Source organism: Cotesia glomerata, linkage group LG2 (assembly GCF_020080835.1).
Source record: "Cotesia glomerata isolate CgM1 linkage group LG2, MPM_Cglom_v2.3, whole genome shotgun sequence".
In the NCBI taxonomy this organism is placed as follows: Eukaryota; Metazoa; Arthropoda; class Insecta; order Hymenoptera; family Braconidae; genus Cotesia; species Cotesia glomerata.
This window is the reverse complement of record NC_058159.1, coordinates 12,529,652-12,555,453: the sequence shown is the minus strand read 5'-3', so window position 1 is coordinate 12,555,453 and position 25,802 is coordinate 12,529,652. Positions and strand designations below refer to the sequence as shown.

Here is a 25,802-nt window from a genome sequence, read left to right as displayed (position 1 = left end):
GCCGTTGAAACAAGGGATCATAGAATTTTTCTCACATGTGTCTTTTATGGCTTTTCCTCAGAATCTCAAGTACCTAAGGTTTCTCAGAACTCAACTACAATGTCCCTTTGTACTCGATAATAATTTATATTTATTTGAAACAAAATATACTCTATATAATAAATATTCCACGATACAGAACTTAAACTTTCTAATTTTGACAGTCTTCACTATTTAAATTATGAATTAATAAAATAATTTAATATAATCTAAATTACATTTAAATTTGCACTTCACTGGCTGGTAGCGTCACCTGCTGGATGCATCTAGAGGAATTACAGACCGTACATCTAGACTGTCATGCCCACTGGTGATAAGAATGTATTTACAAAGTTCGGGAAAAAATTTTAAACCTCACATACATCATATGTATGTAACATATATACTTTGCTGCTGAGAAGCATTGGATGCGTTCCGCAAAAAAATATTGATTCTTTGGTTTCCATTCATAATAATTAACGCCACCTACTAACGTACGTCTTAGATTTTAAGTGAATTTAAAAATCAAAAAAATTGTTCCTATCGTTGTTTTTTTTTTTTTTTTTTTTTTTTTTTTAATAATTTCATGTTGAGTAATACACATATATACAATTGTAAAAAAAATCAATCCAAAAATACTATATATTTAAATAATCATTCGAAATTTTTTCACTAAGTTATTTCTCATAATTTTATTGGTTTTATAAAAATAAAAATTGTCAGATATCTGTTCATTTCAGAGTATTATCTAATGTTAACAAGCATAATTAAAATTTTTAAAATTCTTTATCATTGAAAGAATAAAAAAACAATACCTTTTCATGGATAAAATTAAAAATAAATTTTTTTAAGTAGATTTGAAAAAGATAATACAAAGAAGAATTTTGAATTAATATCTAAATCCTAGACATTTTATATTTTGGCCAATAATGTATTTGTTGATCATAATGTTAATTATCATTCAACAACCTTTTGTTTCTCATCCATTATCAATGTATTACAGTGATTATAGTGATTGGAAACAACAGAATACAAAAGAAAAAAAAAAGCGATTACTTAAAAAAGTTTAAAATATTTGGCAGTAAAATAATTCAACCTGTTACCTAATAATTTTTTTGAAATTCTCAGGGCCAGTTTTTCAATCAATTAAATAAGATTTAATCCAGGATAAAATTATTATTGCCAATATACATATATTTTAACATGAGATAAAACTTTTATCCCAGATTGAAAAACTGGCACTTATTGAGAAATTAAAATTTAATTATAAAGAAGCTAGTGAAATGGATATTATAAGCGAATTGCACAAAATTTTAAAATTTTACATTTTTACATAAGTAATAACTGAAAACGTGTACCTTTTATGCTCGTCTACATATGATAGATCCTATATAATAGATATATGTAAATATATCTGTATTATTCTAGTAAATAAATGAATAAATAAATAGAACTTAGAATATAAAAATCGTTAAAAAAAGTTCGTTCATATTGTTTTAGGGCATGAAATAAATATTTTTGTTGATCGATCCATACATGGAATTGGTTATAAAATTTTTAGTTCACAACTTTTTTTTCAAATTTTTTATTTTTATTGACTAGTGTATCTTATTGGTTATTAATCGATGAGAATAAGACGCTAGGAATCTTATGCTCATCGATGATAATAAACTAATTGTTACTTCAATGTTGACATTTTTCTTTCAACAATAATTTGTAAATTTTTTTTCCTTTCGCAAGTCTACTTGTAGCCATTATACTGAATAATGTAATTTTTATTCGGTTCTGGTAGTAAATAAATACCAAAAAAAATATTACGTAACGCTGAGGGTAAATTCAGAAACATAAATCTCGAAAAAATTTTCGTTTCGACATTCTCATTCTCACTAGGATAGAAATTTACGCCTGGCCAGTAATAAGGATCGGGACGTCTCGTACATGCGCTTTTGATCGTTCGGCCATTATTTCTCAGTTTTGATGATTTTGATCTTAACGATGTGACTTATTTTTTTTTTTTTTTTTTTTACTTTTTTTTACTTTTTTTACCACAGCAAAATAATACTGCGTACATAAGCGTTAATCTAATAAAAATAAGTGACCAATTAATATAAAGGAAGATTTTAAGTTTATATTCTTTAGAGATTATTATCATGTGAAAACAACCAAAAACATACTGACCAAACTATACACAAGTTGTTATAAAATTTACTACCTACAACTAGGCAGTACTATGTATTTTCAGAATTTCAATGACATCTCATAAATTGAGAAAAAAAAAAAAATAATTATTACGGAAGGTTTATCATCGTTTGTTTAAAAATTTTTGCAAAAAGTAATTAGGCAAAAAAATTTTTGAAAATAATTTTAGTACTGTTCAACTCAACTTAAAAAAATAATTTTTTTTTACATACAAAAACCTCATTTTTACCCTTTTAGATATTACCAATTGGCTACACTATGCTATAGCCGGAAGCTCCAGCATTCATGACGAGTTTCGACGATGTACTTCCGTCTTGGAAATCAGAAAAGTTGAAAAAATTAGGGAATTTTATTTTCTAAAATCTGCGGGCACCGCGCATACAGTTTATATCATATTTCACCAATATTAATTTATCACTGTCAACCTTCATCTGATATGTAGTTTTAACATATATTAGCACATTTACGTCGTGATTTCATTCATATGGGCTTATTCTAAAATATTATTTGAGAATATTTCAGGATTGCAGTATTGCTGCTAATCTCATAGTTGGTAGTAGATTAGTGGGAGAGAGCCACTATTGATGGGCGAAACCTTAACCAGCTGGCAGATGTTTCCCGCGCGGTCGCAGTATACTCGTTTTTCCATAGTATATTTTTGTAATCAATAAGTAGTACAAATTGATAAATATAATTTGTTTCAATGAAATGTGTTTTTATCGTTTTTCATACCAAAAAAATTAGTATGACTAATGGGATTTCATCAATATCTTTAAATGCCGTAAAAATTCAATAAACAATGGTAAAAAATATCCTAACAAGATTGAATATCGTCTGTATCAATGAGCGTAGGGAAGAATCATGAGACATTCCTTGTAATTCTGTTTATCCACGACTTTGGTTTTTTGTACTTGTTATTATCGCTGCCGTTGTGAATTAAGTGTTTAAAAGTTACTTTTTGCGTTGTTACGCAATACACTGGTAATATCTGTTATTCTCTGTACCAAAAAAACTTAACGTCCTATTCTACTATGGTTTATGATAGGTTAAATAAAGTAGACTCTAATTCAACTATTATATTAATGTCTGATTGAAAAAGTATTATTATTATAGTACAACAAAACGTGCTCAAAGTTACAAAATGTAAACCATGTTATAGTTAAAGATAAATTAAAATTAAGAGGAACCTACTATTAACTGTGCGTGATGGTTAAAAAATATTTTCAGTAGAGATTGCCTTTAAGCGTTCAAGTACCCTTTAATGGTTCGGCCCTGAACCGGCGGCAGCGAAGTAATTTACGTTGGGTGTAAAACCTCAGCTGTTTCCCGCCAAAGATCGCCATTGCGAAATACGATCGGGCGTTGTGTGCGTTGTGGGCTGGTTGTCCTGCGAATAAATTCTGGATGTGTACCATTCAACATTAGCGTAAAAACAAAATAAATTATTATTGATGAGAGAAGTTAAGTGTGGATACAGTATTGTATATCGTGTTGCCCTAAGGGCACACGAATACAAAGAGGTGGAATCGTGGAAAGAACTTTAAATATGTATACATGTAATATTAGTTTCAACTTAAATAAAACATAAGATAAAAGCATATAAATTATATACACCAACTAAATAACCATAAGTTTTTTGATATTAATTAGTTATTTCTGTGTAAGATATTCACCGATGTTATAGTTCCATAAGTTTAACTGATCATTTTATTAAATTATGATATAATTTTGGTGTGTGAACAGAATAAGTGGCGCGGAAGAACAAGATATGTCAGTGTTTGCTAGTAGTGACGAACGGATTTTCATTGAAGAAATCGTCGAAGCCACAACCGGAGAAAACGAGCACGAAACCGACTTTTGTAGGTATGTAAATGTACCTAAACTGAGTTGTTGTCGAAGAAACTAAAATATCTGTCAGCAATATAAATATGTTCGTTATTAATCATATGAAGCTCGATAATTATTGCCTAAGTTTTATAGATATAACTCTAAATATATGCCAATCTTGACATAAATTTATTTTTAATTGCATATCGAAAAAAATTTGAATATTTGTCGTACGTTACGAAAAAATAACGCCGTAATCAACTTTTCTTTTAATGTTAAATTTCACTTTTCAAAATTTTTTTATTTAACAATTTAATTAAAAAATATTTAATTACTTGTTCTAATATAAAAAAAAATTTAGGACTTTTTTTTCTAAGCCGTGATATAATTTTATTTGTGATTTAGATTTGATCTACTGTATTTCCAAATTTCATATGCAAGTTATACGCATAATAAAAATTTGATCTGAGACAAACTTAAATTCCGGGTTAAAAAACTGGCCATGAGTTGAAAATATCTGCTTAAATACATGAGTAAAAAAACAAAAATTTTACTAGTATTGTAATAATCACATAATTTCAGAGAATAAAAAGTAGGTATTGATTCAGCATAATACTTGATCATTTTACAGATTAAATTTTTTTTTATGATTCACCAATATTTTATTACGTTATAGTTTTTCGTAAATTACAGAACATGTAAAAATTTCCCGGCAGTACGTATCCAAACGGCACAAATTTTTTTTTGCTAATGTTTTGTTGAATTTAAGTTGACGATTATTAATTTTTGACTTCTTGTTAATTAAAATTTATCAAAAAGCCAACATTTTTTTTTTTTGTAACGCTTGGGTAAGAGTTACATTTTTTTCTATTAAAAACGTAGGCTTATTACATATAATTCACATAGTATATAATTATGAAGAATAAAACACATTGCTAATAGTTTTTTAATTTTTAACGTTAACTCACACCTCCAATGAAAACAAAACTAAACTTCCTATGGATCACATTGACCTCACGCTAGTAATGAAATGGTCCATTTCAAGAAGAATCAGTTTTCTCGAAGTTTAGATTATGCGATTTTTTGAAGATAGAAGGATGGTCTCGTAAGGGCATCATTAATGGATCGGCTTTAATAGTTTTTAATCATTAAAATGATACATTATATTTTTAACTTCCCTCTATGAAAATTAATGATTATCAAAAAATCGGCACTGCATGCCGTACCGATCTCTTCCCAAATCTAATTAGCTCTTCACCTAATCAATAAACAACGTCGATTGAAAATCGTAAATCGAATGAAAATCAGTCAAGAAATATCATTGTTCAAAAAATTAAAAAAAAGTGTTTTTCATTTACTTAACTTCTATTCGAATCATTTTCTAAGTACACTGTTAAAAATTTCTATTGTAATTTTACAAGATATGTATTGGAAGCTAATAGGCAAAACATTTATTTAAAATTATAATCGGGTATAGTAATATTACAAAACTTACATAGCACTGTGAGGTTACTAATTTTACAAAACGGTTTTGTAATTTTAAAAATATTTTTAGATTAGCTAAGTTTGTAAAATTACAATACTTTCCTTGAATTTTACTTTAATTGAAATAGTAAAAAAGAAAGATTTGATTTAATATTTGTTGTCATTTTATTTTTATCACATTTGAAAAAAATTTTTTTGCAGTTTTTTTGAGATTTCTCAAAATCTACTGGTTCGAATCGGTTCAAATTATGGTCAACATCTAAGTTTAGTCAAGATTTTTCAAATGGTGCCAACCGCGATGAAATCGGTCAACCCGTTTAAAAGTTATGAAAGGTTTACATACGGCCGTACACACACACACACACACACACACACACACACAATTTTCGGAAATTAAAAAAAATTTTGTTATAAATTTAAAAATTAAAAAAAAAGTTTGGAACGTATTTAGTGTGCGCGGTTGCAAAATTAAAAAAAATTGAGATACACAATGACGCACACCAAGTACGTTCCAAAATTTTTTTCTTAATTTTTAAATTTATAACAAAATTTTTTTTAATTTCCGAAAATCATAAACAATCATATCGGTTACTTGGATTTTTTAATTTTTTTATTTTATATATTTTTGTAAAGAAAAAAACAAATTTTTTTTTCTTAATAGTCTTATGAACGTGGACTTGGCGCGATTTTTTTACAGTGAAACTGTTTTTGTTCGGATTTTAGTATTTTTTGTAATTATAATAAAAATTTACAATTGGTACCAACTTAATTAAATCTCGCGTTGGTTGCATTTTTTATAGCAAACTATCCCCTTTAAACTACAGTTTATGTAAAAATAATTCCAGCGCACCCTGGCGGGTGTAGATGCAAGCTGTGAAATATCTATTTTTAACTGTAGTTTCCTATCTAATGAAGGATTAATATGCATTCTCGAATTATTTAGTCTGTGGCAGATCACTTTGCCCATCGAAAAAAAAGTCAGGATCGAAATTTTTGCGTTGCTATAGTTTGTGCTGATTAAATTTAATAATTTCAAGTAGATTAATTGTTATAAGTGAATATAATTAATTAATAACAGTCAAATAAAGTATGAATTACTGTTATAATATACAATTTAGGAAAAAAAAGTACCGTAGAATTAAATAAAATTTTGCAACCTCAAAATACCGTTCTGCTTACAGTAAACACAGTCGGTAGTCTAGCGCTCCGTTTACAGCAGATTTGAACGGAACTTGGCGCCAGATTCTACCGAATCTGTGGATATTTATTATAATGAAATAAGTAACTTCTTTATTGTTAAGAAATATTTTTAATGCTAACAAAGCTTTATTAACATAAAAGAAATATTTGTTAGTTCCAAACAAGATTCATTAATATTTAATAAATATTTCTGATAATTTTTCGGTAGAAGGCTGCACACGAGCTTGTAGTGGTGTATACGTATTAGAAAGAGCTATATATACATGCGTGTGGTTGCAATGCCATATTGTTTACTCCGTTCTTACTTGTTTTTAGGTTATAGTGTTAATTATTATGTAATTGTATTTTGAAATTAAAAGAGCAGAAAATTTTAGATTATGGTTGTTTTAATTATTTTTGTTTATAAATATAAATATTAATGTATGTGTGTAGCCGCATGCAAGAATATATATATATATATATATATATATATATATATATATATATATATATATATATATATTAGGGTGCTTTTTTTTTTTTGCGACTATTTTTTTTTTTCGCTTCCATCCCGAAATTTTTTTTGAAATACACCCAAAAAAATTCCCTGAAATTTTTAGCCCTTAATATTAATATTAAGTACTCCTACCCAGCGTGTGAAGATTTCCCATTTTAAATATACGAGAACTTTTATTTTTTTTAAATTTCTATAGCTCAGTGGCATTTCATAGCATCGCTTTGACCATGGACGGGTTTTTTTTCAGAATTAAATGCTCTACAAAAGTGTCTATTGTCGCGAAGTCGTAACACATACTGGCGGGGTAGTACGGACCGCCAAACCGAATTTTTTATAGAATTCTTGTTTTTTCACTCATTATCTCATAAACAACAAGACATACAGAAAAAATGTAAATGATAATTTTGTAGGAAATTCAATTCTCTACAAAAAAGGTCCTCAGCACCAAATCACTAAGATCGATATTTTCTGAGATATTAATCATTGAAGTTTACCTAGCATTGAATTTCCACAAAATGTTGAATCAAATCTTAAAAAATATTGATTTTTTTCTTTTAGGAGGTACAGGGAGTTCATCCTCAAAATCAGAATATGTTCGTTTCAACCCACTGGAATTTGATGATAGACTACAAAAACTTGCTGGCATCGAATGTTGCGATAATTTCATGCCTAAAACAATTTTTTCAGAATTAAATAAATAAACCCAATCGATTCAAATATTTTTCAAATTTTATATTCAGCTTCTGTTATCCAGAAGCAAAGATATTCTTTGAATTGAGTTTCCGTCAATTTTCCCCAATAAAAATAAGACAAAATGATATATATGTGTTTTAAATTTATTGGTTACAGAGACTTCAATTTTTTAATAGCGTGGGGATTTTCGACTGCAAAAAAATCGAAAACAAATTTTTTGAAGTTATACTTCTTTTGGCGCGTTAGATTAAATTAAATAAATTTTGATTTATCTCACTTATTCAGATTTACTTGATAGAAATTTAACCGAAAATGATAGACTAATAATTAGAAAAAAAAGTTATGAATCTAGACACAAATTTTAAAATATTGAAAAATTATATAGAATTTAATTTTCAGATAATGAGGTTAAGAAAATTAGAATTTTAATGCGAATTAAATTTTACAAGTAAGTAGAAAAAATATGAGTCTAAATTATAAGAAATTGTTTTCGATTATTAAAAATGATTGATTGTTGAGCTTGATAATTTATAGTTGTATGTGAGAAGAAACTAACCAATTTCGTCTGTATTATTCTCATTATCTTCATTTGTTATCTCCTGTTCAGTGTCAGATTTATTCTGAAAAGTTTCCACCGGCAAGAAATTAGTAACGGGCGAGTGAAGATTGGTTTTCCCCTTTTGACACTCATTCAGAAATTGTTGCTGCTCTTTTGGCAAATTCTTAACCATTGTGGAATTCGAAATATCGAACAATTTATCTAGTTTTTGGTTAAACTTTTCAACATTCTGTTTTTGTGCTTTCGATTTTTTTTCCCTCTTGTGATGTGTCTTCACTTTTATATATTCGGCATAAAATTTTTCCAACTTCGTAAGACTGTGCTGAGGACGTATAGTTGGAATCTTGAAACTAGCCCGAATAGTATTAGTATCGTTAATAACACTAGTAGCACTATTTCGAATAGTTAATTTTAAAGACTGATGTTTATACATAAAAAAATTTAGTAAGTCACGATACGAAGGCAGCTTATTATTTATTTGGCTTCTTTCAAATCCAATTAAATAATTCCAAGTTTTATTACCAATTTTTTCACTCATTTTAATGATGGTTAAAGTCGACCTAACCTCAAATTTAACAAAGTATACATACAACGGCGTCACACTGATCAATGCCCACTAAGCTTTGTTCTTACTCTCGCGGGATTAGTACGCGAAAACAAAGAAAGCGCTGCAATTAAAGGGGAAATTTGTTGAACGCATTCAAGGTCAAGTGAAAGCTCAGTAGTACTACCAGAGCAAGAAAAATAAACCGCAATTAATCAGTATCACAATCCACAGCAACAAAGAAACATCCTATATTATTCGTAATGATCATACACAATATATTTTTATCTAGAATTTCATTGAAATTGAATTATTAAATGATAAATTCAAATATTATGGGGTGATTTAAATGAGAAATTTATTTAAAAATAAAAAACTTCAGAAAAATACAATTAAAAATTTTTTACGTTAAATTTGTAACTTAATCAATAAGTAATTACTAATTATAATTATGATACGAATAAAAAAATCATTATTTTTTAAGATTTGATTCAACATTTTGTGGAAATTCAATGCTACGTAAACTTCAATGATTAATATCTCAGAAAATATCGATCTTAGTGATTTGGTGCTGAGGACCTTTTTTGTAGAGAATTGAATTTCCTACAAAATTATCATTAACATTTTTTCTGTATGTCTTGTTGTTTATGAGATAATGAGTGAAAAAACAAGAATTCTATAAAAAATTCGGTTTGGTGGTCCGTACTACCCCGCCAGTATGAGTTACGACTTCGCGACAATGGACACTTTTGTAGAGCATTCAATTCTGAAAAAAACCCGTCCATGGTCAAAGTGATGCTATGAAATGCCACTGAGCTATAGAAATTTAAAAAAAAAAAATGAAAGTTCTCGTATATTTCAAATGGGAAATCTTCACACGCTGTGTAGGAGTACTTAATATTAATATTAAGGGCTCAAACTTTCAGGGAATTTTTTTGGGTGTATTTCCAACAAAATTTCGGGATGGAAACGAAAAAAAAAAAATAGTCGCAAAAAAAAAAGCACCCTAATATATATATATATATATATATATATATATATATATATATATATATATATATTTATATATATATATACTAGCTGACCCGGCAAACGTTGTTTTGCCATGTGAATAATTTCTAGAGAATTTTTAGTGTAGAAAAAAAATTACTAACTTATTGGAAGTGTATAAGGATGTGGAATATGAGTGAAAAAGGCCTGGAGCGCTGTGAACGATGAGGGAATGTTGTTTAAAAATAACAAAACACCAAACATTAATTGTTTTAATTTATTAAAAGTAATAATTATTTATATAATTAATCAATTACATATTATTAATCTCTTAATGCTGCAGCGTGAACAATATTTTTTGTTAGCCCGTCTTTAGCTAATACAAACAAACTTGATGGTTTACCCACTCGAGAGCATGCAACGTATAATTGTCCGTGTGAAAAACATGGTGTGCTCAAATCTAAGCCACAAACAGACATTGTTTGGCCTTGGGATTTATTAATAGTCATTGCAAATGCCAATCTAATCGGAAATTGAATACGCTTAAATTGAATTGGCACATCTGTGGGTATAATAGGTATTCGTGGTATCAATATATTTTCACCTCGAAACTTGCCATTTAAAATGGTGCCTTCGATAACGTTTTTCATTAATTTTTTAATGACTAATCGCGTACCGTTGCATAGCCGTGGCGGGTTCAAATTACGAAGCAAAATAATTGGAGATCCAACCTTCAATTGTAAGTTATGTGGTGGCATGCCTGGCAAATCTAGTGAGTTCAAAAAGTCTGTTGGAAAATTTACAGCTTCAGTGTAATCGCAAACTGTATCAATAGATTTATATGATACCAAGTCCCCTGGCAATAACTGTTGTATCTTCAGATTTAAAATGTCAACGTCCACATTTTTTGCAGCTAACATTGCTCTTTCTGCAAGCCACTCGAGATTTATGTAATTCGTGTGTACATCGGGATCTTGAAGCATTTGAACGCGCATATTTACTTTCAGCTGTACTATTTCAACATTACGCCACAATGTCGATGATTTTAAGCAGGCGTTGATTTCATCAGCGTATATTAAACGTGGAATGACGGGAAGTGTTTGTCTGAAGTCACCTGAAAGGACTAACAGAGTGCCACCAAATAGTTTGTGGTTGTTTTTAATATCTTTCAATGTCCTGTTCAACGCCTCAAGCGAATGTTTGTGTGCCATGGTACATTCATCCCAGATGATAATTTTACACTGTTTCAGCACTGTGGCTATGGACGATTGTTTTTTTATGTTGCACACTGCGTCAGGGTTATTTTGAATATTTAGTGGTAGCTTAAATACTGAATGAGCTGTTCTGCCTCCATCCAATAAAGTTGCCGCAATGCCCGATGATGCAACGGCCAATGCGATGCCATTATTGGATCGTATTTTGGCGAGAATTAGCGAAATAAGGAATGTCTTGCCAGTTCCATCTGGTGCATCTAAAAAGAAGAACCCACCTTGTCCTGCTGAAACTGCGAGCATAATGCGGTCGTAAATGGTTCTTTGTTCCTCATTCATTAGTGGGACATTGCGAGTAATAATCGCCGCCGTTTCTACAGTGTTGTACTGCATTTTACGATTCATTTCAGTGTTCATTAAATCAGTTGCACCTCAATTTGGCGAATTCATACCGAAATGACTGAGTGGTAAGTTGGCAATGATAATGCAAAGATCCTCAATAGCAATCAATGCTTCATTGTACATATCGTCGCTGAATGTTATCGCTAGATCGTTACACCGTGTACAATGTTGATGCAATATATCATCAATCATTGAATCTTTGTGATTATCCCACAATATCTCTGCTCGGGCTGAAAAACATGTAGTCAACACTATAGCGAATAGTAGACGAATTTGTATTGCTGTACAGTTCAATGCTGCTTCAGCAAGCATACATTCCCACTGATTGTCATCTTCTAGCAAGCCGAGTGCAAGGCATGCATTTTTATACGTTGTATACTGTTGCCCATTCACTTTACGTATATCTTGAAATGAAAATGGGCCAGTAACATTAACCAACAATAGTCGAAGATAAAAGCACTCAGTCTGTCTTGGATTCACTGTAAATACTCGCCCCAAGGCGTTTGATTTGAATAAATTGGGGCATGCATCAACTGGTGAGCCTTGCTTGCGGGGTATCCATTGTTTTGTTTGAGCTCATGTGAAATAGCGTGGTACTTGTGAATAGAGTAAAGTACGTGCAAAGGCACCAAAATCATCCGCACGATTACACAATTCAAAAAATTCAGTGAGTGTAGTTTTTGGTGGATTTATAGCACGATCAATCGCTGTCTCGTTCGTGAAATATACACGCTAACCATTTTCAAGATGAACGGATAACTGAACAACTGCTGGATCCCGTTCATGAATTGGAAAACCAAAGATACGCCAAACAGCTTCATTGGAGCTGATGTACCGACCTATTTGGTAGAGCGGTATTTCATCGTTTTTATTTACTGGAGGAGCATCCACATTGGTATTTTCCACTCTAAACACCGCCATGTCACTGCCTTTATGGACATACTTGCAAATGTATTTGATGCTCTTCACAGAACTGCAGAACTCAACATTAATATAAGCATTGTATGTTTTGCTCAGCAGAAGGGAATATGGCACGACCCAACGATTGTCAATACCAATGTCTGTGTTGCTGATGTTTTTAATAAATGAATGTCCGCCATTATCTGGATTCCTTCGACGATATATTGGATATCCGTCGACATTTGTGATTGTATCGTTAGTGAAATCTTTAGGGAAATTTTTTGTACATTTTCCATCTGACATTCAAGGCGATGAACGATTAAAAGTACCGCATGTGCCATGAATCATGTTTGCTGTAACAATATTAAACAGCAATTGATCAGTAGACGGATCGGGAATTTCTGCAGAAATTATATTATCTATTTCTTCAGGACGGATTTTGTCGATTAACCAAACCAAAATGTGGGCATGAGGTAATCCTCGCTTCTGCCACTCAACCGAATACAGCCAGCAACGTGTGGGACCGAATACATGTGATTTAGTATTAAAATTTATTAATGACTTCAGCTTTTGTCTAAACACACGTGCTGTAATGTCATGACGATGTATTGCATTTTGGCCAGGCAATAGCAAAGATGTAATCTCTGGCCATTTTGGATTACATGTGAACGTGATAAATAAACACGGTCGCCCATATTCGTGCACGAAAGTCAGAGCATCCTGTATATACTCTTGCATATGACGTGGACTGCCTACGTACGATGATGGTAGAATGACAGAGTTACCAATTTCGGCGGCGTCGGCGTTGTTGACAATAGCGTCTCGCAAGTGAATGTACTCTTCCACACGTAGCTTGAATTGATTATATCGTAAGTATCGTAGTCGTTCGCCTTCTATCTTCACGTACATGTCGACCATGAATTGTTGACAAAGCTCTCGAAATCGTAGAATGACGTTATCCAGCCCGCGTCTAATCATCAATCTATACGCATAATAATCCTTCGAGCTAACGTTCTTGTTTGTTTCGGCTCCTGTAATAATATATTCATAAATATTAATTTAAATTAATTGCGTTTAATAATTTAATTGATTTGTTAAAAGTGTAATAATCAAATTCATAATAAATGAAGTACCTGATACGGGATCTCATTGTTTAATATTTATGCTATATCCGTCTTGTCCCTTCCAGAAGATTAGCGGATATTGGAGAGCGTCATATGAACGGTGTTTATCAGCAATGAACTGAAGATTATTATTTCTCCTACGAATCACAATTTCTCGTGCACCTGTACGATTGCCAACCATGATTACAGCAACGTCGTCAGCAACAGGTGCATTGAATCTACGAATGTGTTCTCCAGCTGGTGTTTTATCAGGATTAATAACAATAGCGTGATTATCGCTTTCTAATTTGTGCATGTGGATTTGAATATTTTCAACAATTCATTATGCTCATTCAATAGAGCATCCAGATCGCTGACGATGCGTCTAGCAAATAATGAATCAAGGTTATTGTAGCCACAACGTTCGAATCCCAGTCTGAGCTATCTAATCATTTTTTCTCGCATATTCTATAAACTCACATTAAGGGGTCTATCCTCTTTAGACGGGCAAAGATAAGGTTATTTTCACGAATTTTTTTGACCGGTATACGTCATAAATATGGACATAAAAAGTGTTAGGCCTAAAAAATACACTATTTGATTACACAAGAGAATTTTTTTTATATTTATTTTAATCAGTTTTTATAGATAAAAATGAGGGAGAAGACTGGTCCAAAAAAAAAGATGAGTGTGCGCTGTTGATGAAATATCTGGAATGGATGATCTGAAAAAAAAAAAAAAAAAAATAGTTTTAGATTCAGTAAGTAAATGGCTATAGCGCATATCATACGATTTTTTTTTTTTTCAAAAATGACAAAATGGCAGCCATTTTTCGAAAAAGTACGAAAAATCACGTTTTTTCCGTCGTTCTTTGCCAAAAATAAATAGTTAAACTCAAAATTTCAGAAATCGTATGATATGCGCGATAGCTATAGTCATCAAGAACATGTGGTTAAATTTTGGTAAGGTTCGGTTGAATAGTTTCGGAGATTTTATCAACAAGCCGTCTAAAAACGTCATTCCGAGAAAAACGCGTTTAAAGTTTTCTGTAACGAAAAATCGTGAAAAAATCTTACTTACGTCTAATCAGCGATGCCTGCACCATACATTATGCCTTCATCTTCTTCATAGTGCTCATTTTCATCCAAAATAGCCTGCCTTCGTTTCGTTCTGGCTTCCTTAGAGGCATCGGTGCTGCGGCGGTTTGCAACTCGTATGCGCGTTCTGTCACAGTCAGCAGCAAAATGTGCGGCGATCGGGCCGATTTTGACGCCCATTACTTCCAAGATTTTTAATACTGGATGAAATCCCTCGTTAAAAATACAAGCAGCTGTTTAACAAGCTATTTCAACAATTTTTTTTCCGCAAAAGATGTGTTTGGGAGCCATTGACCAGACACAGTTGTTGAAAGATTCGTTATTATTCTGCGTGTTGCCACCGAGGCATCTTTCAAGCAGTTCTTGTTTTGTAAAATCGTCGTAGATCGGTTTTAAAACTTCTTGAACATCTTGAGCAAGGGCAGGAGGATGTTTGAATTTATGAACGGAGTTATCTTTTACAGCTATCTTGTATTTACACCAGGATTCAGAACAGTATGAATGCTGTGGATTGCTGTCAGTTGAAATCTTATGAAAAAATCCTGCCCAGATCTCTTTGCGCATTTCTTCCACAGAATCGGGATGTCTTCGAATCGCTAAACCATAGTTTCTTGATAGTTCTTTCATCAATTTTATCGTTAAATCCTGAGTTTTTACAGCAGGAATTTTTTTTACGACGATTCTTCTTTTTTTCACGACAACTGTTTTTGCTGCACTTTTTTTCACTGGGCTTTTTTTCTCGTCCTTCTTTGCAGCTTTCCTTGCCTGTGTAAGAATTTTTTTAGCCTCACTAGCGCGCTTGAAGACTCTTTTTGCGACGTGTAAGACGCACTCCAACTTTTTTACTATAAAATCTTCGCCATACGGTTGTGTATTGAGCAGCATTTTGAAAGTCTTCGTGTTGCCATCTCCGATGTAAAAACCATAACGCACAGAAAATTTTTCTAAAGATTGCAAAAACATTTCACATACACCGTCAACTTCCATTTTTCCAACACTACCAGAGTGATTAGCACTACAGTCTCTTTTGTGCGTTTCGTACCACGCTGCATATTCAATCGTTTTCTCAGTTCCTTTCTTTTTCTCGCATGCTTTGCAGTAACTTGATCTGATAGCGTTGTTCGCGATTTTTTTACTGCGTTTATATATCAAAGAAATTATGCCAATAAGAGAAGAAAATCCTCTTTTTTGCCAGGAACCGTCTCCCGAAACGGTTAAAATATCTTCTGGTTCTCCGTGCTGAGCATTCAAGAGTTTCTCTTCTCTAACAGCCTTCAGCATCACTACATCATACACACTTTTCACCGCGATAGAGATCGAATCGATAATTTTATAATAAATAGAGGAGCTTATCCCAGTTCCAAGTTCCATAAGGCCACAAAACTTATTAATACCACTCAATCCAACACCAATCAAACGCATAATATACACTAGACGACGATTAATTTCGTATCCAGTAGAAATCATGTGACACGAATTAATGTACCTTTCGCCACACTCACATGTAACACAAACTTTAAAACCGAGTCCTCGCTGTCCATACTTTGTAAAAGAAATATCTTTATCACAAGTTTTACACTTTAAATACTCTTGCAACGTAGAGAAAACCAGGAAAAACTGTATAATACTGTATCCCGACGTTTGATCCACGTGTACGTCGAAACTGGTATCTTCCGATTGTTGTAACTTCGACGCAGATGCACTAGCATAACTTGTATTTGCCTCGTGGTCATGTGGAAGCACTCCATGAAATTTCCGCTTTTTCGGCTTCGAACCTGGACGTCTCCACTTGGCAGTTTGATTTACACTTTTCTTGTCCATTTCGGTAATCACGAGCACAGATACTGACGGTTGAAAATTTCAAACACGACTAATATCGAGAGAAATTCTAATGGAACGGTATCCTTCGAGAATAACCTATCATAAATGAAAATTTTCAGTATGGATAGTATATTATAATATTGTACATTTGTCAGTATACCTGAAAAAGGTTGCAGCTGCTAATGAATACAAAGGCAGATAGGCCGTACCGCTCCGAGCGGTCCGCATATTAGCGCGCTCAGGTAGCTACGTAAACGTCGTCCAAAAGTACAGTTAGACTGCTCGGATCTTTATAAATTTTCAGTATGATACTTTTAAATATGTATACTTTCGAAAAATACAAAAAAAAAAAATTCGATTTTTTCAAAATTCTAAAGAGGGTAGACCCCTTAAGATGATCCTCTCCACATTCCTTTCTCAATCTTTTCCTACCAATATCCTGTTACGTGAATGTGGAACGCTTCACGTAATAATTACCGTAACTCCTATTCTTTCCCGCTTCACAGCATTATTTATATTTATAAAAATGTATATATATATATATATATATATATATATATATATATATATATATATATATATATATATATATATATATATATATATATATATATATATATATATATATATATATATATATATATTTATATATATGTATTTATTAGAGTGTACCAAAATTCAACTTCCGTACTCTTTAAACATGAAATAGTGAAAATTCACTGAAATAAGTGAATATTCACTTTTTCTAAGTACCAATCGAACCACTTTGGTTTCAAAGAGCGAAGCGCTTTTTTTATAAATTTTTATTTGTTTATAGATAAAATGGTTTTTAAAATTACATTTGTTGTACAAGTATGACAGAGATACTTCCGTTTGACCAAAAGAGAGCGAGAGAGAAAAAAAAGTAAACCCTCCTTAAAAGGTCCATCACGGAAGTTAAATTTTGGTACACCCTAATATATATTATGTATATATTTGAGTAAAACTCAAGATAATAATAATAATAATTATATATATATATATATATATATATATATATATATATATATATATATATATATATATATATATATATATGTTAGACTGTGCCAAATAAATCGAAGATTTTTTTTTTTCGGTCCCATATTAAAATTTCGTTTAGAGTTACGAAAAAAAAATTGTGTCAAAATTTGAGCGCTTTATCTTCATTTTTCAATTAGCGCTCGCAAAAAGAAGAATTTTTGCCAAAAGAAGTTTTTTTTTTCACTTATTTTTTGGTTATAGAAAATTCAATATACCAAATATGGAAAAACCCTTGGTATGGTTTTGCAGGAAATTAAATTCTCTATTTTTGAGTAAGATGTTTTTAAATTGAATTTATAATTGTTAAAAAATTATATCCGAAAATTTTAAGACGTTCCGTTTTAATGTTCCGGGGCTCTATCGCTGTTAGCTCATCTCAAAGTAGTCTCAAAATTTCTGTTTAAGATTTTTTTGAGACTAATTTATTTAGATCATTTTGTTTTGCCGCCAAGGCAAAAGAGAGTTGGTCACCCTGACTCTCATTACTATACTAAAATCTTAACTATACTCGAGACTCAACAAGAGTCGTTTCTATGACTGTTCTCCACGAACATGTCCAATAACACGTTTTGTAATGGCTGCTGCACCTGCGCACCATGAGCTAGCGGGAAGAAGCCCGGCTGGCACGAGACACGAGGCGCGAGACGCCATGTGCTAAGTAGAGTTGTGTTTGGGACCTGTGACCGACACAATATTCGCTCTGTGCGCGACTTCAGCGCCATGGCACGTTTGAACTACAGGGGGCTATTGTAATATATTTATTATGTATTGAATGGCTGTCAGAAATAATAATATCGAATGATAAATAAAAAAATGTTTTTTTAATTAAAGGAAATATTTATAATAAATATTTGTTAATGTAAAGTGTTCTTGTGCATTAAAAAGTGAAATGTAAGTATATTTAATACCGAAAAAGTAGCATAGAAGTTAGCACACATAAAGATAGGTTAACTGAAATCAGACTGAATTCAAATAAAAAGAAAATAGAGAAAAATTATAAGAAAACTTGAATAAACATTTAATTATTTTTTTTTATAAGTAAATTTAGATTAAACGAAATTACCAAAATATTTTATTGTTTCAAAATTCTACAAATTAAAAGTGCTGATTGTTTTAGAGTACAAAAAAAATAGATTACGTTTGCTAACTAAAATTAACATATTACAATTCAATAATAAAGCTGGGAAAAATTTTTAATCGATTTAATTTATCATTTTTATTTTTAGATTTGGATTTAAAATGGAAACCATAATAAAAACGGGATTTCAATCAATAACCCACGAAATTCAGTTCCAGCCACAGACATTGGTAAAAGGAAAAAAGCTGGTTCTTGCTGAACATGTCCGAGAGGTAGAAGAGCTTCGCAAGAATAACGAAAGCTATTTAACTTGACTAGTTAACTTGACACTCTTGATCAACTCTCAAATGAGTTACTGTCGGCGGATCTTCAGTAATCATTTCTTGCAATTCATTAACTTCAGGCTCAGGATTGAGTGCTGAAGATGCATTTTTGTTCTGCCGGCGGTCCATTAAGCGCTTAAATCTGAAAAATTTATTACACAAAAGTTCATATTATTTGATTGCTGATAATCACAAATTTTAATAGCGACAGTATTTATTTATAAAATAATATCTAAAATTTATAGTAATACTCTCCTTTTTAGTTTTTAAATTATGTTAATTTCAATATATTATTACTCACCTATTCGTGACCATTAACTCATTAACTTTTTGAGATTTATAAACTGTAGGAAATTTAGTAGGAATGTAGCTGGGACTCGATTCTATGTCAGACTTTTGGCCTCCAATAAAATGATCACTACAAATATAATCATGTGCCTTTGGAGTCCACAATGAGCCATCAATACTGCAAGGAAAATTGAAAATTTTTAATATTTAATATTTATAATTTATGATCATTGGTATGGATAATCTTTTAGTTTAATATAATAAGTAGCAAAGAGTAAATGAATCTTAAATAATAAATGAAAAGTTTATAATAAAAAAATTCAATCTTATTTTTTAATATATAATTAATAATTATTAATTATGCTAAATTTATAAATGTTTAAAAAAAATTTTTTTTTTAATTAATAATAATATTTCCTAGCATTTTCTAAACTTACTATTTTTTTAAGTTTTACTCCTTTCAAGATTTTTATTATTACCGATAGTAAGGTTATGATTCTACTTACTTTTGTCTCCTCAGCGGCTATCCATTTTTTCCTTTGATTTATTTTCCAACTTGCTGTTGGAAATTTATAAAAATGACAAGCACTTTTTCTACCTGTATTCTTACAACTAACAACACAACAACTTTTGTGACTCATTTTATGTTATGTTATTTAAATAAATTTTAAATAACAATTCACTTGTATATTTAGCTAACTCGAAACATAAAAACAGCCCCCCGTAGTATCGGATATAGCCACGGGTAGCTCTGACGGTAAATCAGTTTCTCCCCACCATGGCTTCGCACTGAGCGAATACCTGCTAGCCTCGCTAACACTTAATTTCATTATTCTGTGTTTCATTGTGAACAATTACATAGTAATACATCCATTCTGATATTAAATTAACTCATCTAGTTAATTAACTTCGTGTTCTTTATCGTGAAAATAGTATAAATTTATCGTAATTAAACTTAAACACATTTGATAATTGTGACGTAGTACTTTGGTGTGGCGTCGCGGCCATTGTTTTAACTTACACGCCGTGTAATAAGATGCGTAATTTCATCACTTTTAAATATTAGTTTAACTTCAAAATCTTCAGTAATGAGTAATAATTAATTAGATTTCTAATAAATTTAGCTTCATAATATGCAATTTAACTTATATTAAAAATATTGAACTTAGTGTTTCTCACGTAATAATCATCAAACATTGCAATTTATTTAAATTCTCGCGAATAATGCATAATTAAAATAAATTAAAAACAGTTATAATCACGAAATAATTCAAATTGACTAATTAAAGTCTAATTCATCTCAAATTAACTAACTACTTTACATTCTCAGATCATAAATACTTTTGATCCTCTTGGATCAACTCACTCGATCTTTCAGATCAAACACACATTTGATCCTCTCGGATCAAAATTCTCAGATCTTCTCGGATCATCATTAACAGGTCGACGGTTAACCTTAATAACCTATCGGCGGCTGAGATCATCTCTCACCCCTATTGTATCTTCAATACAATTATTTCACTTATTTCACTTATACACACACACATATTCATATCATACACGACTGTATCTATCTTCGAGGAGTTTTTCTCTAGTCATTACTAGAGTTTTCTCCCATTGGGAATAAATTATTTATAATTATTCGCCCCAACACCGAGTGTTTTATTTTAGATTTAGAATTCCTGATCCTGATTCCTGAATACTTAAGAAGAAAAAATAATTACGAAAATTCTCCTTCTTGGAGAGTTTACGACAAAACACATTTTTAGACTAATTTATTTAGATCGTTTTAAGACAATTTAAAGACGATCCATAATTATGTTCCGGAGCTCTGTCGCTGTAAAATTTTTTAAAGACTATTTTAAGATTTTTTCAAGACGATTTTAAGATTTTTTTAAGACTTTTTGAGATATTTTCAAAAAACTAAATCCCCTTTTTCAGTTAATTGTTGAAAACTTTTGCAATTTTTACAAGCGGAACTTTATTTTTTTTTTTTCAAAAATCATCTAGATGCCATTCCGAATCGAATGACAGCTCAATAATAATTTTCGGAGACTGCTGAAAAAAGTTAACCAAAAAGGCACTTGTTGGCTAGACTACAACTACCGTTTTGAGTTACGAATGCTACAGAAGAATCCGTTGACGAATAAAAATGACAGAAAAAGATAAATTTAATAATTTTGAAGCATGAATAATCTTTAAGTCAATGAGACTTATGAATAAAAAATTACGAAAAAATTAATTTTTTTGTCTTCATTATTTTTGTTAATAAAATTATTTTCAACTTCTATTGTACTATACTATAGTCAATTAAAGCATAAAAAATATTTTTTTAGATCATAAATATTCCTAAAAAAATTGTATAAGTCAGTTCTTTTCGTTAAGAAGTAGTTTTATACGTGTCCATCGATAATTGAAAACAAAAATTATCGAACAAATTTTAATTAAATTAGCTATTAAAAAGAAGCTGTTGATTCTTTAAATTCGACAAAAAATCATCTTTGTAGAGAATTTAATTTCCTACAAAACCATACCAAGGGTTTTTTCATATTTGTTATATTGAATTTTCTATAATCAAAAAATAAGTGAAAAAAAACTTTTTTTGGTGAAAATTCTTCTTTTTGCGAGCGCTAATTGAAAAATGAAGATAAAGCGCTCAAATTTTGACACAATTTTTTTTTCGTAACTCTAAACGAAATTTTGATATGGGACCGAAAAAAAAAAATCTGCGATTTATTTGGCACAGTCCAATCTAATATATAAAATTCTCGTGTCACAATGTTCGTTCCCATACTCCTCCGAAACGGCTTGACCGATTCTCATGAAATTTTTTATGCATATTCAGTAAGCTTGAGAATCGGCTACTATCTATTTTTCTAACCTCTAAGTGATAAGGGGTGTTCACCCCAAAAATTTTTTTTTTATTTTTTTGATAAAAATTTTTTTTTTTTTAATTTTTTTATTATGTTGCATCAAAAAATACATACAACTCTAAATTTGCACTTTTTTATCACCAACCCTTGCTTTTTAATAGTCATTTTCATAATTTTATCATTTTCTATCCCGCTCGATAACATCAATTATTATCACTTGGTAAGTTATCCCCTCCATGTGTCTACCGGTGTCACTTCTCACCCTGTAAACAGGACGGAGTAGGGATGTTACCTCTACAGTTTTCGGCTACAGTCGACGCTCTCTGTATTGGACCTCTCTGTATTTGACCGCTCTCTGTATTTGACCATATTCTTCCTCTGTATTTGACGATTTTACACAGCTCTTATGGACAAGGACGAGTCAAATACAGAGAATGGTCCTGTACGGGCGAGTCAAATACAGAGAGCGTTGACTGTATTATTAGTGTTTATGCTTCAAGCGTAGTAGTTAAACATTTTTACTATCTCAGTGTACAGTCAACGCTCTCTGTATTGGACCTCTCTGTATTTGACCACATTCTTCCTCTGTATTTGACGATTTTACACAGCTCTTATGGACAAGGACGAGTCAAATACAGAGAATGGTCCTGTACGGGCGAGTCAAATACAGAGAGCGTTGACTGTAACTCTCATATCAAATATATTCTCGAGTAACTTTATTATTTATTTATTAATAACTAATATTATTGAATATAATTAATTATTAATAACTAGTAAAATTATTAATTTTGAGTGTAAATCGCACGATCAGTTAATTAAGTGACTTACATAACCTCTAAAATACTCAACACGTGTCACGAGTTCCCGCAAACAACGGCTATTGAGTTGTAAGTATAAATTATTTTTTACGTTTATTATAAAATCAAAAATTATTCTTTCTTATTTATAACGAAAATATTGTTGGGAATGGTGAAAAACGAATTCGATGAAAGTTAGATTATTATTACAATTGGGAAATTTTTTTTTGTGTTTACTTATAAGAGCTCTAACTTCGACAGAATTTTTTTTTTCACTATTTCTAACAATATGTATTTTCGATATAATTAAGAAACATAAAATTTTTCGCTTTCGTGAAACTATCTAATTTTTACATGTATATTTAATGTAATCAAAGATAAAATAAATGATTAATATAATAATTAAAAATAAGTTTATTGCAGAGTCTCTATGTTATCATTATTCTTACTGTAAAGAAAAATATAATGATTATAAGGGTAAAACTAGAGCTAAATCCTTACAATTACCAAAGATTAATAAAAATATTTCGCGCAAAAATTCTAAATATATAGCAATTAAGTATTTTAATAAACTACCTCGGACTTTAAAGTCGTTAAATATAAAAAATAAGCTTAATAAAAAAAAAGTATTTCAGTGGATAGCATCAATTGATATCTAATTTCATGATTACATCTTTGTTATCATAATATGCTCTCTTTTTTTTCTTTTTTCATTTTAAAATGATACTTTATATATTAATATTAAGTCTTTTTATTGATAAGTTTTTGTTTCTCCAGGTCTATGTACAGGTGTTTTTTATAACACCTCTATAGGTGCATATTTTGTATGTATATACTAATTTTGTATCCTGGTAATAATAAATAAATAATAAATAAATAATTAAATATAATAATTTTATAATTCAATCAGTTCTATTCATGTGTGTTTTGTATTGTACAGTGAACCATGCCAACAAAACGCAAAGGGGCCAATTTGATCCGTGATACAAATAAATCTAGAAGCATTCGAAATAGAAGAGCCCAAAGAACCGAAGAACAAGTTCAGGAGGAAAATACTGGAGCGCGTGTGAGAATGGCGCAATTGCGTCAAGAACAATCAGACGATATACGAGCTGAACGCAATGAAGTCATGAGATTAGAACAACGACGATCACACCGTTTGACTGTCAATAGACGCAGAGCGAATAAATGTTAAGACATTGTCGATGAGTGATCGAGAGTGATCAATGAGTGATCGATGAGTGATCAAGTTTGTTTGTATTAGCTAAAGACGGGCTAACAAAAAGTATTGTTCACGCTGCAGCATTAAGAGATTAATATTATGTAATTGATTAATTATATCAATAATTATTACTTTTAATAAATTAAAACAATTAATGTTTGGTGTTTTGTTATTTTTAAGCAATATTCCCTCATCGTTCACAGCGCTCCAGGCCTTTTTCAATCATATTCCACATCCTTAAACACTTCCAATAAGTTAGTAATTTTTTTTCTACACTAGAAATTCTCTAGAAATTATTCACATGGCAAAACAACGTTTGCCGGGTCAGCTAGTATATATATATTATTATTATTATTTTGAGTTTTACTTGTATACCGTTATCTGGTTTTTACAAGGCTGATATCCCCACTCTTTTTTTGGGGAATCAACTATATCTCCACTCTTTATTACGGCTGTGGACCAACTTGTGCCTTCTCTACCGCATTTGCCCTGATCCTCATCACTCGGCTATTGGAACAGTAACATAGGAAAACCACAGAGAAAACCCATGTTAGTACAGTCGGAGCTGGGTTACGTCTACAGTGATTGATAAGAAACTCTTCTTTATCGACCACTGGAGCATTAGACCCCTCTCCTACTGTACAGAGATCCCTCGTGCTAGCCAACGCCAACTAGAGTAGTCACCCATTCAAGTTGTTGCTTAAATGTGTGATGATCGCCCAAGTCAGACGTGTGCCCCCCGGCTATCTCTGCCACTTTCAGAGGCTGGCAACGTAACGCACATATTTTTAATTATAATCACTGAAAAATATTGGTGCGTGCTGGGATCGAACCCGGGTTCCACTCTTTCGAAAAGCGAGCACCGAGCCGACTAGGCTATTGCCAGCCTTATATATATATATATATATATATACAGAGTGTCCCAGAAGTAACGGACGCCATTGTAGCATCTGATGAACAAAATAATTCTGAGACGAAAAGTCATTAGCCATTTTTTAATCAGACGCATAGATAATTAATTATTAATTAAAATAACGTTCTTTTATGCGTTAGAGAGAGAGCACTAGTGTCAAGTCAAGTGCGTTCCAACGAAGACGCTTGCACGTGTGAATGTGTAAGTAAATATGTGTGACTACGTTAGCTATAGAAACTAGTTAGTCATACAGTTAGTTGTGTCTTTGTTTGGCACATACTTTACTGGACACTGGCGCTCTCTCTCTAACACATAAAGCGACGTTACTTTAATTAATAATTAATTATCTATGCGTCTAATTAAAAAATGGCTAAGGACTTTTCGTCTCAGAATTATTTTTTTCATCAGATGCTACAATGGCGACCGTGACTTTTAGGACACCCTATATATATATATATATATTATATATATATATATATATATATATATATATATATATATATATATATATATATATATAATCGTGGACATTAATTTGAGTCAGTTTCTCAGTTTAAGGATTCATCGCCATCAATAAATTTGGCCGTTTCTAAACTCTAAAATTAGAAAATATGAAATTTTCCAATTTGTAAAATAAGCAAACCATAAAAAATGATATTATAAAAATTTTAAAAATATAAATAAAGTTAAAAGTAAATTAT

The 25,802-nt window shown here is 31.1% G+C and overlaps 2 protein-coding genes and 2 long non-coding RNA genes across 4 annotated transcripts in view; 2 read left to right on the top strand and 2 right to left on the bottom strand.

Annotated features, from left to right (window-relative positions):
• Positions 1-2,601: 2,601 nt before the first annotated feature.
• LOC123259960 overlaps positions 2,602-25,802 on the top strand; it is a 65,987-nt gene continuing 42,786 nt past the window's right edge. Inside the window, exon 1 of the mRNA XM_044720808.1 lies at positions 2,602-4,080. Coding sequence (XP_044576743.1) covers positions 3,986-4,080 — 95 coding nt within the window. The 5' untranslated portion in view covers positions 2,602-3,985. The remainder of the gene's footprint in view (positions 4,081-25,802) is intronic.
• On the bottom strand, positions 7,408-9,237 carry LOC123259961. Its single transcript, XM_044720809.1, has 2 exons — positions 8,475-9,237; positions 7,408-7,894 (listed from the first exon to the last, which is right to left on the bottom strand). The coding sequence occupies exons 1-2, from the start codon at positions 9,013-9,015 to the stop codon at positions 7,749-7,751; spliced, it is 687 nt and encodes a 228-aa protein (XP_044576744.1). The 5' UTR covers positions 9,016-9,237; the 3' UTR covers positions 7,408-7,748.
• LOC123259965 lies at positions 18,307-18,921 on the top strand. The gene is made up of 2 exons (XR_006508355.1): positions 18,307-18,498; positions 18,834-18,921. It is a non-coding gene; the product is annotated as an uncharacterized LOC123259965 (long non-coding RNA).
• Positions 19,009-20,039, bottom strand: LOC123259964. The gene is made up of 3 exons (XR_006508354.1): positions 19,803-20,039; positions 19,310-19,474; positions 19,009-19,150 (listed from the first exon to the last, which is right to left on the bottom strand). It is a non-coding gene; the product is annotated as an uncharacterized LOC123259964 (long non-coding RNA).